The sequence below is a fragment of the Anas acuta genome, chromosome W (genome assembly GCF_963932015.1).
Source record: "Anas acuta chromosome W, bAnaAcu1.1, whole genome shotgun sequence".
NCBI lineage: Eukaryota > Metazoa > Chordata > Aves > Anseriformes > Anatidae > Anas > Anas acuta.
The window spans coordinates 23,947,518-23,961,141 of record NC_089016.1 but is presented as its reverse complement, the minus strand read 5'-3'; the positions used below and the strand labels follow the sequence as shown (position 1 = coordinate 23,961,141).

At 51.6% G+C, this 13,624-nt stretch overlaps 1 protein-coding gene and 1 long non-coding RNA gene across 2 annotated transcripts in view; both read right to left on the bottom strand.

The window, feature by feature from the left end:
* The window catches only part of LOC137846788 (uncharacterized), a 483,557-nt gene that overhangs the window by 248,929 nt on the left and 221,004 nt on the right, over window positions 1–13,624 (bottom strand). The window lies entirely within an intron of this gene.
* LOC137847300 (adenosine 5'-monophosphoramidase HINT1-like) lies at window positions 9,761–13,081 on the bottom strand. The gene is made up of 3 exons (XM_068665589.1): window positions 12,936–13,081; window positions 10,623–10,728; window positions 9,761–9,918 (listed from the first exon to the last, which is right to left on the bottom strand). The coding sequence occupies exons 1-3, from the start codon at window positions 13,070–13,072 to the stop codon at window positions 9,799–9,801; spliced, it is 363 nt and encodes a 120-aa protein (XP_068521690.1). The 5' UTR covers window positions 13,073–13,081; the 3' UTR covers window positions 9,761–9,798.

Here is a 13,624-nt window from a genome sequence, read left to right as displayed (position 1 = left end):
GTGGCCATTTAGCTTATGTAGTGGCCACCACTGATTGCAATACTTAGTGAAAGTCCTCTTCCTTTCCGTGCCCCCAGTTCTAACAATATCCTTCGAATGTGCCAATATGCACCCAAGGAGGCTTTCTTTAAAACGTCTTTGTTTTGGATGTTACCCGTTTCCTTGATTTCCCATTCCCTTTTATTTATTTGTTTATTACTATTCCTTACTAGTTACCGTCCTTTGCTTCAATTTCCACGCAAACCTTTTTACTGCGGGTTTTTTACCATCTTTTCCTAATCTTCTTCCCTAATGCCCCAATTCTCTGGGATTGAACGCTTCTTCCCACGTACAAACTTTACTATTTCAGATTATTAATGAGCCCCGTTCCAATCATAAAGCCACGGAACTTCAGGAAAACAGCTGAAGCACTCAGCCTTCCGTCTTCTAGACGAACATGACCACCGTTTCCACAAAATTGACATTTCAACAGGACCGAATTTCAAGCCGAATGCCGATTTTTCTCATGCGCTTTCTTAGTGAGCCCATACAAAACAAGGAATCACTCCTGTGTATCCGTCAATATGGGGGGTTTAAAAAGGTATTGAGGCCTAAATAAATTCGCTCTCCCCCTTCTTACCGAATTCCCAGGGCTCAAACCCGAACCACCAAAGAAATGACTCTCTCCGTTCTACCGCTTCCATAATCAGTCAGCCCCCTCCCCCTCTCCAGTACTTGGGAAACTGACCAAACACCACAGCAAATCCGCCAGGGCTTCTAAACTGTTAGTTACTTAGATAATGCTCCCGCCTTTTTTCTTGTCACACTCAAAGCATTTAAGAGCAAAAATAGGATCACAAGATACACTGCCAGGCCCATATATTGGGCACCACCAATCAACACTTGGATAAAACAGCACTTCTTTTCGGTCTGTCACGCACTTCGCTCGTCTCCGGCCCCTCCCCTCACGGAGAACACGGAACCGCGGATCGGAACTCCGCACTCGCTTCGCAGCGACGCTGCGTCTCACTCCCACAGCACAATCATGCAATCACACAGAGAGGCCTCTAGCACATCTCATTCATACCACAAGAATATAATTTAGAATGATAACCAACCAAACGAGTATTGTCTCTGACCGTGTTCTTCGTGGAGTGACTCATTCCACTTGGTTTCAAACCCTTACACTTACACAAATGCTTTCAACACAAAATACCTGGACGTTTAAGAATAAGACATACAATTATTAACACTCCAGTTAGTATCCCTCCAGCAGCTGAAAACATACCGCTTGTCCGCAGCTTCAGGAGGCCTTTGTCTGCTCCTGCGGTGAGCGGCCGAGAGTGGAGTCCCCTCCGAGCAAAACACTCAGGGTGCACCTAGGGGCGTCCGCTAATCATTATTCCTTAATGGACTTTCTGGTGGTATGTCTGGTAATTTGCTCCCTTTCTTCTGGTCCTTGGTCTTCAATTCTGTCTGAACCATCTAGGAATTTCACTATGGCAATTCCCACAGCCCTTGGTTACCTTAGTAAGAGTGTCTTGCAGGGGGTTTAGGACCTATCACCCACCCACGAATCCTATAGGAATCGCTTCGGTCCTTCACCGGCCAAGTCCCTCGCGGGAGACTGGAGCCGCGGTTAGAAGACCTCCACACTCGCTTCGGAACTAAGTTCCGTCTCAGTCACACTCTCACACACACAGGCAACCGAATGGTACACGCCTTAAATGCTTACGACTCCGTCGTCTTCGTTCGGATCTTCGCGCGCAGAATTACGGGCAAAATACAGTGCTGCAGCCGGCAAGGGAGCTCATAACAAAATCAAATTCTTTGCTTACCTTTATTCAGGTTCAAGATGGCATTAGTCCCGACCTGACTCGAACAGGAGCCACCAAATGGTGGGGCGCCTCTCCTAGATCAAATCAGAATTCAGGAACCAAAGCCATCCCGGACGAGCCCCCAACCGTTATAAATGACAATTCCCCCCTTTTCTTCTTTATAAACCGTTGATTTTTGAAAAACCTTTCTCTAAGGTGTAATTTGGTAGATTTCTTCTTCTCCTTCACTTTCCATCTCCTCATTGTCACCTTATCTGAGTAAGGTGGTGGCTCCATGGTCATTTGTTTCAATAGTGCGGTTTCAGTTAACCACTGTACTAGTCCTCTTACACGGGGGATAACGCAGCAACCAATGGCTGTCAAAACTCCTACAACTACGATCAAGGATGTAAATATGCCTACTTTTTCTGCCAATTCACTGGCAAGGGTGGTAAGCCCTTGCAAATGCTCTAGTTACTGAGCCATCTGGGGCAGTATTGCTGGGTATAAGAGTGCAACCATGGTTGCTCAGTATCTCACACACACACCCCACCTCCTTCCTCCGCGAGCATCATATCTAACGATGTTCTGTTTTCCCAAGCCATTTTGCTGGTGGCATCTAGTTGTTCAGCGATTCCTCTCATCGCATCCCTTGTATAATTTATGACTCTCTGCTGATTAGAATAAATATAATTAATCCAATCCACATTCTTATCGATCGTTACCCACCAGAACAGTGACTCAAACCCTGCAGCAATTTGATTCCTGGCTTTCTGTTCATCGGAAACTCCTCTAGGCACCCCAAGAGAATCTATGTATACTCTGTCATCGAATGATACTCCTAAGCCTCTTTAACTTCTTCTGGGTATTTGTGATGTTTCTCTTTCAAATGCCAGGGTGAAGGGTATAGCTAATCGAACAAGCGCACAAGTGCCTCCCCAGTTATATGGTAGGGTGGACCGTAAGATCTTCCCTCCACCGTACCACCAGAGATCTGCCCTGGGTGGGGATCTCAAGTCTTGAGCAGTTTCCCATCGAGTCCTTGGTAGCACAAGGCAAATTCTCCCAGATGCTGGGCAGCACTCACACCCTGCCGTGAGAGGCAAGCTGTATGGTTACCTATAGCTGTAGAGAATGCAGGGGGAACCGCGATGTTGCTATCACGCAAGGAACAGCAAAGAGAGACTTACGGGCCTCATTTCCCCAGGCAGTCTTTTCTTGGTACAATGTAATCATACATCGCATCCCCTGGGAATCCTTGGTCACACTTAAAACATCTTATCAAAGCCTGTCCCTGCTAGGATTCAGGCCACAACACAGGCAGCCTTCTTTGCCTGCCATTCCTTCATCTCTCTTCCTCTCCTTTCCATCCTGGCCCTGACTCCCCCTGAAGATTTTCTTCCTCTTTCTCCAACCCTCTGCCTCACTACCCGCTGCACTGTCAATACCATTAGTTTCGCTCTCTGCTTTTCCTTCTCATCTCCCCTCCGGACACACACCTCCAGGGCCTCCCGCAGGAGGGTCCCCCAGTGACTGTTCACTACAGCCCCCCACCTTCTGGAGCATTTTCTGCGTATCTCGCCAGGCTTTAATCACACAATGAACTTTCAAGAGCCCTTGGGATACCGGGTCCTCGGGACTCATCCCCGAGTACTTTCTCATTCTGACCCCAAGCCTCTCATATGATTTCTGTGTTGCACACTATTGTTACTCCAGCCAGGATTGGCAAGTGGGTATTTCTGCTCTGCCGGTATTACCCCTGGTCCTGGAGGATGAGCTCTTTCCCATTCTTGTATAGCAGCTCTCCTCCTGATCATTCCCATTTCTTTCCCTGTAAACAACATACTTACAGGCATAATTCCCTTCCCCAAGAGTATAAGTCAGGTCGTAGGAACTGGTCTAATTGTTCAGCTAGGCTCTTGGGGTCCTCGAATAAACACTTCCTCTCCTTCTTAAAAGTCCTAACCTCTCTGCTGCTAAGGACGGGGGGTAGTTCACCTAAGAGGATACACGGTTAGTGTTAGTACTGTCAGTACCAGGGAAGGCAAAATTCTCAACATATCTTCTACCTTGTTCTAATTCTTGACAGAGCCTAGAGCACGATCCTTCTTTAGGGACAGTGTTAACTACAGTCCCTGTCTCCCTTCCTGGAGTGACTGCTGCTGCCACGGGTACGGTATTAGGATTATAGGGAGCATAACTTGGCTCCTTCTCCGAAAAAGGAAGCTTATTGTTTACACATAAATGTAAAGCCTGAATTTTCATCAGACCCCTATTTTGGCCAAAACACTGCTGTTTCCTTAATTGGTTCTTTTGTCCAGACTGATACACAATATTTAATTTTATTTTTTTTCTTTTACAATCTCCTCTAATTTTGGGATTATGTTTCCAATTTCTTATCATTCTTCAGGAAGAACTGTTGGTAGGCACTCCCCCAGGGATATCTCCCTGTCCCCTGGAACTCATATTTCCCATTTTTCCTAGCCCTTGTCAGTGTGCTGCTACAGAAATTTCCCTCCTGCAGGGTACCTCGCACTAACGTTCCGATTCTGGAAAACGGGGGTGTACTGCCAAGCACTTCCCCCTGCAAGGGCTACCACACACCTATGAATTTACCAGATTCCCTGGTGTACTTCCAAGCACTTCCCTGTGCAAGGATTACCGTACACCAAATTTCCCGAGACTCTTCCTTTCTCTCCCTTATCTCACGCTTCGTCCATCTCCGGCCGCGCCCCTCGCGGAGCCACGGAACCGCGGATCAGGACTCCACACTCGCTTCGTACAAAAGTACGTCTCAATCACACATCACGCAGAGTCTCACCTGACCCCCAAGGCAATACTTAACATTTCTTACCTTGGTCTGTGCACAGAGTTACCGGATCAATTCTTAAAACCCGGCAATCTTACCTTTTCAGAACTTGCTCCACAACCTTCCCTGAGAGCCCCACTTCAACCGCTGACGTTTCCAAGGGGGAAAGCTGCACCTCCCGTGCAGGGGGTGGCGGGAAGGAATACAAAGCCTGTGCTCAGCCCTGACGCATCACAACTGGGTTTCTGCTCAGCTGGGGAGGAAGCTTCTGGAAAACTAGGCAGCGCCCCCCGAGGCTGCCCAAGCGTGGTCCGCGGTGCCCTGCAGCCGCACGGAGAGCGGAGCTCAAACTGGCCCGACACGGCGGCAGGGACGCGGCCGTCCCCACACGTGCAGTTCCTGCCTGAGGAGGCCACAGCGCTTCTGCCTCTCTGACAGGCTTGGAGGGTAACGACATCAGAATACGCTCGCTTTAGTTTGAGCTTCCAGGCGGGCGCTACTGCCATCGGGATGGCCCACGGGGACGGGGCTGGGGGCAGGCAACCACAGGCAGCTTTAACATCTCAGTCCTCCCCGTCGGCCATCTCCCAGCTACCACGTGGGCCAATCAACGTGACCAGACACCAATTCACCCAAGGCAACAAAAACATTTACAAAGCTACATCTCTCTTCATAACTGTTTGTTGTTTACGGCTGAAACCAGTCCTGGGATAGGATACGCTACCTGGACCGAGCAAAGCCTTTGATATGGTCCCTCACCACATTCTTCTCTCTAAATTGCAGAGGTAGGGATTTGAAGGATTGACTGTTGGGTGGATAAAGAATTGGTTGGCTGGTCGCGGCCAAAGGGTTGTGGCCAACGGCTCTATGTCTGGGCGGAGGCCGGTCACAAGTGGCGTCCCTCAGGGGTCGGGCTCGGGACCGGTGCTCTTCAACATCCTTAGCAATGGCACAGACGACGGAATCGCGCAAGTTTGCGGATGACACCAAGCTGAGCGGTGCAGTCGATACAATAGAGGGAAGGGATGCCATAAGTGCAAGGCGTTGACCTTGGGCTGGGGCAATCCTAGGTATCTCTATAGGCTGGGAGAAGAAGAACTTCAGAGCAGCCCCGCGGAGAAGGGCTTGGGGGTCCTGACGGACAAGAAGCTGGACGTGAGCCAGCAGCGCACGCTTGCAGCCCGGAAGGCCAACTAAGTCCTGGGCTGCATTAAAAAAAGGGGTGGCCAGCAGGGAGAGGGAGGTGATTCTCCCCCTCTACCCTGCTCTTGGGAGACCCCACCCGGAATACTGCGTGCAGGCCTGGGGCCCCCAGCACAAGAAGGATGTGGAGCTCTTGGAAAGGTCAGTCTCACCTCTGTCCCTGGAAAGCTGTTGGAACAGCTTGTTCCGGATGCCATCTCCAAGCCACTGGAAGAGAAGAAAGTTATGAGGAGTAGTCAGCATGGATTCACCAAGGGGAAATCGTGCTCGACCAACCTCGTAGCCTTCTATGATGGCATCACCAGCTGGGTTGATGGAGGGAGAGCAGTGGACGTCATCTACCTTGACTTTAGCAAGGCTTTTGACACTGTCTCCCACGACACCCTGCTAGCAAAGCTGAGAAGGCGTGGGATAGACAAGTGGACGGTAAGGCGGGTTGAGAACTGGCTGACTGGCCGAGCTCAGAGGGTGGCGATCGGCGGCGCAGAGTCCGGCTGGAGATCTGTGACCAGCGGTGTTCCCCAGGGGTCGGTGCCGGGTCCGGTCTTGTTCAACATCTTCATCGACGACCTTGATGAGGGAATAGTGTCCACCCTCCGCAAGTACGCCCATGATACAAAGCTGGGAGGAGTGGCCGACACGCCAGAAGGCTGTGCTGCCATTCAGCGAGACCTGGGCGGGCTGGAGAGCTGGGCGGGAAGAAACCAAATGAAGTTTAACAAGAGCAAGTGTAGAGTCCTGCACCTGGGAAGGAACAACCGCATGTATCAGTACAGGCTGGGGGATGACCTGCTGGAGAGGAGCTCTGCGGAGAAGGACCTGCGGGTCCTGGTGGACGACAGGTTGACCACGAGCCAGCAGTGCGCCCTGGTGGCCAAGAAGGCCAATGGGATCCTGGCGTGCATTAAAAGGAGCGTGGCCAGCAGGTCAAGGGAGGTGATCCTCCCCCTCTACTCTGCCCTGGGCAGGCCTCACCTGGAGTACTGTGTCCAGTTCTGGGCTCCCCGGTACAAAAAAAGACAAGGATCTCCTGGAAAGAGTCCAGCGGAGGGCAACAAAGATGATACGGGGCCTGGAGCATCTTCCCTATGAGCAAAGACTGAGAGACCTGGGTCTGTTCAGCCTGGAGAAGAGAAGACTGAGAGGGGATCTTATCAATGTTTACAAATACCTTCAGCGTGGGAGACAGTGGGATTTCGCCACCCTCTTTGCAGTGGTTAGTGGGGATAGGACAAGGGGCAACGGCCTGTACTGGGTCTGGCTGGGATGTTAACTTTCCCTGCAGCAGCCCATACAGTGCTGTGCTCTGCACTTGTAGCTAGAACAGCAGTGGTATCACACCAGTGTTGCGTCTACTGCCGAGCAGCGCTGGCACAGCATCAGGACTCTCTCTAACCCTCCTAGGGGGTGGGCAAAAAAGCGAGAAGACAAACATCACCAGGGCAGCTGACTTCAACCAACCAAAGGGATATTCCATACCGTACGATGTCACACTCAGCAATAAAAGGTGGAAACAGGAAGAAGAGGGGAAGGCTGGGCTCTCCTTGTGAAAACGTCGGTCTTCCTCCCAAACACCGGCTACGCGCGTTGAGGCCCTGCTTCAAGGACGTGGTCAAGCATCGCTCATTTGTGGGAAGTAGAGAGTAATTTCTTTCCTCTGCACTTCCACGTAGCCTTTATTTGTTTTGGTTTTTTCCTTTTATCCCTTTCCCTTTTTTTCCCCTTTAGTTAAATTGTTTAGTTAATAATAATAATCGTTATTATTATCAAGGAAAGATTATTATTTTTTCCCTTTAATTCAATTATCCTCATCTCAACCCGTGAGTTGTTCTTTCCTTTACTTCTTCCCCTCCTCATCTAAGGAGGGGGAGCGAGAGAGCGGTTGTGGTGTTTAGCTGCCTAGCACGGTAAAGCCACCACAGGAAGTTCCGCACCAACGTGCGAAAGAACAGCTTCACGGTGCGGGTGACGGAGCACTGGAACAGGCTGCCCAGGGAGGTTGTGGAGTCTCCTTCTCTGGAGATGTTCAAGGCCCGTCTGGACGCCTACCTGGGCAGCCTGCTCTAGGGAACCTGCTTTGGCAGGGGGGTTGGACCCGATGATCTCTTGAGGTCCCTTCCAACCCCTACGATTCTGTGATTCTGTATAAACAGGAGTAAAAATACACGCGTTGATAGCGATAGGACAAGGGGGAGTGGTTTTAAACTAAGACAGGGGAGATTTAGGTTAGATATTAGGAGAAAGTTTTTCACTCAGAGGGTGGTGAGGCACCGGAACGGGTTGCCCAGGGAGGTCGTGGATGCCCCATCCCTGGAGGCGTTCAAGGCCAGGCTGGATGCAGCTCTGGGCAGCCTGTTCTAGTGGTTGGCAACCCTGCCCAATCTATGCTTCTATGATACGCTCTTTGAAAGCATACAGGCTAAAAGAAGGGTCAGATTGGTGCCTCGGGGGCAAGTTTCTTCGCCTTCTGCGGTTGCCTAACAGTGCCTCTTAAGCAGAGAGATTACCAGTGGTCTTCCTCCTCTACTGTCTCGGGAATTAAACATCTTTTGTAAAAGAATACAAGCGCTGATAGCATTAGCTAGACCGACCGGGGAACAGTTGAACATGTAAATACTTACTCAAGGTCCACTTGAGCACGTTTCTTTGAGCAGTTCCATCGGCTCTTCTAGGTCAACAAAACAGATCAATGAAAGAGACCAAGGGAAAATACGGAAATAGAACAGTTGGTCAAGTGCCAACTTAAGAAGCTTTCTCTGAAAGGGCAACAGCATCTCCACCTTCACCCACCCCTCCCCCCCAAACTAGTTGACTTGCACGACTATTTTCACGTGACCCCACAAACGGCAAATCCTATATTATTTCGAGTAGACCAAGGGCTGTTTCTTGGTTTGGTTTTTATCATTCAGCTTCCTCAAAAGACTTTAGTCATTCACAGCTGCAATCGTTAACCCCGCAAACAGATCCAGTAACAAAGATCATTTCTCCTGCTAACGAATCAAGTTTCTTTATGAGGAACGGAGTCACAAAAATCATCTCATTTAGCAAGTTTCAAACACTAAGAGTATTTAATAGCATTTTAACGTTCCCACGCTCCAGTAAGCCTTGAATGTAATCGCGATTAAACAAGGAGCAGAGCGAAGCCAGAGGTCTAACAAAGCACGAGAGGTGATCGCATTTAAAAGCCTTATGGTGCCTTTACCTAATCCTTCTTCTAGTTACTGAACAACGGACTTCGTTTAGGGGAAAAAAAAAAGACACTAAAAATAAATGCAAAAAAAAAAATAAAGAGAACGGCAGCCGAGTCTCGAACTTATCAGAAGCCGACTCAAGAATCCCAGAGCCTTCTACATCCTGTGGGAGGAATTCCTTCTCAAAGTTGCGAAAGCCACGAGGAGGACTGAAAAGAAAGCGGTAGCAAAACTCCTAGGGTAGTCAAGAACAGGCTGACAAGCACCTGTCAGAAATCACACCCGGTAGAGCTTGTTCTGCCTCCTCCTCGGGACAGGGGCAGACAACAGACAATGCCTGGAAGCTTTCTTCCAACCTTATTCTTCTCTGGTTCTACATCTGCCAGTCCTCAACACGGCTATTTCGCAATAAAAGCGTGCCCTTTTATTTGGGAGCAGGGGGAAGATAGCAAGGCCTCAAACACACAGCACATCCTAGATCGTCTTAGGAAGACGGAGACCCACAGGACCGCCGAGCGCTTCTAGCTTCGCGTTCCAAATGAATGGGCAAACCACCACCTACACGACACTGTCAACGGACCAAAACATTCTACACACGTGCGCTCCAGGGAGACGCCGTTTTAACTTGCGGAACTATTTCCATCGGTAAGACACGCAAGACAGAGGTGATATCCCCATGCTCCATCTTTATTGTGCAAACGCTGCTCAAAGCTCTTTCTTACCCTCCATAGACAGCCGTCCAAAAAAAATAATAAATCAAACATCAACAGGGGCTAGACTGATGGGCAACATATGAAACCTATTCGGCGGCGATAGTCTGAAGGGCCCGAGGGTGGGCATTCACAGCCATCCGGAATCCATTGGTCAGGTCCAGGTTAGCAGCACACTTCTTGCCAACAACCACGAAACGCCCAAGAAGCTGGAAAAAGGAAATAACGTCACCTAACGTGCTGCGCCACGACGCACAGAATGAACGCGAGCAGAGAACCACCCACAGAACACGGTTAGCTAATCCTTCACAATTCAACCGCTGCTCTTTGAATTACCCTCTAGACAGTAACAGACTACAAAACAGTCACAGAAGCTGAATTTGTCTCGGGGCTTAAAGCCCCCGTCATAGCTTCGGGCAACGTAAGCCGCTCTGGCGGAAAATAAAAGCTTCACGGTGCCTTTTCTCTTGCGTGAGCTCACAGAGCCTTGGAACTTGACTTGCATAGCTAACAGCAAAACAAACACCCAAGCGCCGCTCAAACAGCTTTCCCTTTCCTCGCCTCTGACCTGACCAAACCCCAAGCCCTCTTCTGCATAGTCAAGGCACCACCCCCGCTGTCCGGAAACCGTGAAAACGGGCATCAGACCGCACGTCGGAACAACGCTGCTTTTTGCACTGCAAGCGCGTAGCTGGAGACGAGCATCGCTTTATATCACTGCTCTCAGTCAAAAAGCTCAGCTCCATTACAAGCTAGAGGCGAAAGACTACAGCATCGGACAACCCCAAATAGCCTACTGTGCGCCCCTCTGCAACATCCAGAGGAAAAGAGGAGACGGGAAAGAGTCTAGGAAGTTACAAACCAGTTACAGGTACAGCCAGCCTAGCGAACAGAAAGCTCCCACAGTACTCACGGGTCCGCCAGAATCTTCTGCTTCACATAACCGGACAACTACCTTCTCAGGAAGGACTAGGAAAAAACACTGGAGCCTGAGGCGAACTATCACGGAACGCAAGGCACTGGAGGAAGAGTAAACAGTTAAAACGTAGTCGGCTTCAGAGAAAGGCAACAGCTTCAGCAAATCACTATGCCCCACTGAACTCGCCCTACCAAAGCAGATTATCAGGCGCCCCAAACGCGCACGACAAAACAGCCATTCTTCTTAAGCGAGCTTTGAATAGGCAAAGTTCTCTACCTTCTACGCACAAGACACACAAGCGGCAAACAATGGCTAACCGTCCTTCGGTTACGTCCAAATGTTGCCTCGGCCAGAGGCAGGAAGGCATCTTCAAAGAACCTGGAGTAATCCGGCTGAGGCCGTATTAACTCTCCGTCCTCGAGAACGCCACCTACTCAGGGGAAGGAACGTTCCAAATTAGCCCGTTACGGCCGGCCTGACGTCAGACACCTCCAGACCGAGGCCAAGGCATCACCTTCGAAACACAAATACCACCGACCTGTAGGAAACCATCAACTCGCAACTAATTGCGAGGGAACTCCCCAAATCACCAGCAGACAGAAACTGCATATGGCACCAGAAGCAGGATCCAGCGCGCAAGGTGACGGGGGCAGCGAGACAACCGAGTACTTCAGGTTAGCGACTTCCGCTATTTTTATTTGTTTTAGATGCGACTGAAACACTGCCGATAAGACTCGATTCCACAGATGCTTTGTACTTCTTACTCACCATCGCCTTTCACTGCACGACAATCGAGAATTATAAGCCTTCCTCACACTCCTCCCTATAACATCGCTCAACCGTGAAACAGGCCTTCGGTACAGTGAGCTAAGCAAATTCAAGACCATTCGCTAGAGCCAACTACGCTCCAGAAGTGGTTCTAAGCCCCCCGCCCCAAGTTAAGACCAAGCGAGAAACTGCAACTAATTCGTCCTCCAGGAAACGTGTCGCACTAAGAGCGGTCAGAGTAGGTTGTCTGCTCTCAAGTCACTCATCAGACTCAAGTTAACGGCCTGGTTCTCCAATCAAGCACAGCGTTCAGGTTACATACGTTGCTGCAGCCAGTACGGCCAAGTCAAAACAGATGCGCGCACGCACACACACACACACACACACACACAGACTCCTCGCGCAGCCTTCAACACGAAGGAGACAGGAAACGCACCCTTTCGTAAAGGCAGGGCGCTACCGCAAGCACAGTTTCCGGAGAGCAGTTGAACGCTTCCAGTACTCCAAACGGGCGGCAGCTGCAACATTACCGAGACCTATTAAGAAAGCGCTGTTCCAAGCAACGCGTCAACGCTTTGAGCAACCCGATCTAGTGAAACACGTCCCTGACCGCGGCAGGCGGGTTGGGCTAGATGATCTTTAAGGGTGCCTTCCAAGCCTAACCATTCTACGAGTCAGCACGCAGAGCGGGCAACGCAGCCCCTTTCACTAAGGGCCTGTTTTCCACGCTGCAGATAAACCCTGCCGTCAGAAGCAGAGGAAATCCCTAGCTGTCCTATCTTTAGCATTTCAAATTTAAGAACAGCAACAACGGTTAGGCTGGACACTAACTTAAAGTTAGCACCTTGCAGATAACATCTGCAACTTTTTCATAACTCTCCGCAGCTGCTCACTTAGCTCCTAGCACGTTGCGGCGCACCAGCATCAGTGAACCTTGCCAGCATGCTCTTATCACGGCCCACCTCCAGCACGGAAATGAGAGCTGGGAAGCTCTCGCAGCCTGCGGGATTGACTGGTTTCTAGGCGTTTAAGAAAGCTAGGAAAAGCTGCAATTCTTCCCTTTCACAAGCCACTTTGGAGAGAGCGTGCGCTCGTGTGCGCGGTGGGGGTGGTGCCATAACCAAAGCCTAGCACAGCCGAGCCGGGGCGTCTCTGCAAGGCTATCAGCAGCGCAGAAACGACTGATTACGGTCACTGCTGCGATGCTCACTGCCTATATGCATACAGTCCGAACCCCCAAGGAGACCGACTGCGCCGGCGACCCAGTACGCGCCGTGGCACCCCGGGGGCAGGCACCGAAGAAGCGCGGCGTTTTAGAGGCGCTGCAGTAGAGAGCGCCACGAGCCGGAGAGACCCCGACCGACCGACCGACCGACCGACCGTCCCTCCCTCCCTCCCTCCCTCCCTCCCTCCCTCCCGCAGCAAGGCCACCACCCGCCCTGCCGCACTCCCGGGACCCGCGACGGGCCCTCGTTTCAGAGGGCCTGCGAGCGGCCGAGGGAAAGGAAGGAAAGACTCGCACAACAACGCCGCGGCTACCTCCTCGTCCACGACCGCTCATCCTCACGGAGAACGTTGGCGGGGACCTCCTTGCCCTTGCAGGCGACCTCTCCGAAAGCAGCGGCAGCGCCGCCACCGGGCCAGGCGGCCTGCGCCCTAACAATCCCGTCGGCCATGACGGCGCCCGCTCGGTACAACGCCCCCTCACTTCCCGCACTCGGCCCGGCCCTCCGCGGCGCTCATTGGGCCGACAGATCGCCGCCGACCGCCCCCGCGCCTCGATTGGCTGCCTCGCCTGCCCTCTTCCCTTGTCCCCGCCCTCTCGGCGGCTCCGCTCCCGTCGACCCGGTGCTTATCGGCGCTCAGGGAGGTCGCGTGCCCTCGGGGCGCGGAGGGAGCCGACCGGGAGGGAGGAAGTGGGCGCCCGAAAACGGGCTGGGCGGCTCCGCGGAGGGAATCTGGGCCCTGCACGGCTGGGAAACGAGCTCCACAGAACAGGCGCTCCGCTCATAGAATCAGAGCGTGGCTTGGGTTGGAAGGGAGGGTGAGAAACGCTCCGTAGCCGATAGCTTAGGCTCAGGCGAGGATCTCAGCGAAGTAGTAATTTACTCGCGATTGATTGCAATGGCGGGCGCCCCACAAGCAGGAGAGCGCGCCTACTAGTTCCAAAACACAGTTTATACGCTTTTTGATGACAGGACCCTCCCCTGTTTCCCCACTGAGGGGGT

What these genes read in the sequence shown, in the direction of transcription:
- LOC137847300 (XM_068665589.1), bottom strand. Translation starts at nt 13,072, where the DNA reads ATGGCCGACGGGATTGTTAGGGCGCAGGCCGCCTGGCCCGGTGGCGGC. An exon ending in GAGCGGTCGTGGACGAGGAG is followed by an intron (nt 10,729 to 12,935) that starts GTAGCCGCGGCG and finishes CTCTTCCTCCAG; the next exon opens with TGCCTTGCGTTCCGTGATAG. An exon ending in CAGAAGATTCTGGCGGACCC is followed by an intron (nt 9,919 to 10,622) that starts GTGAGTACTGTG and finishes TCCTTTTTCCAG; the next exon opens with CTTCTTGGGCGTTTCGTGGT.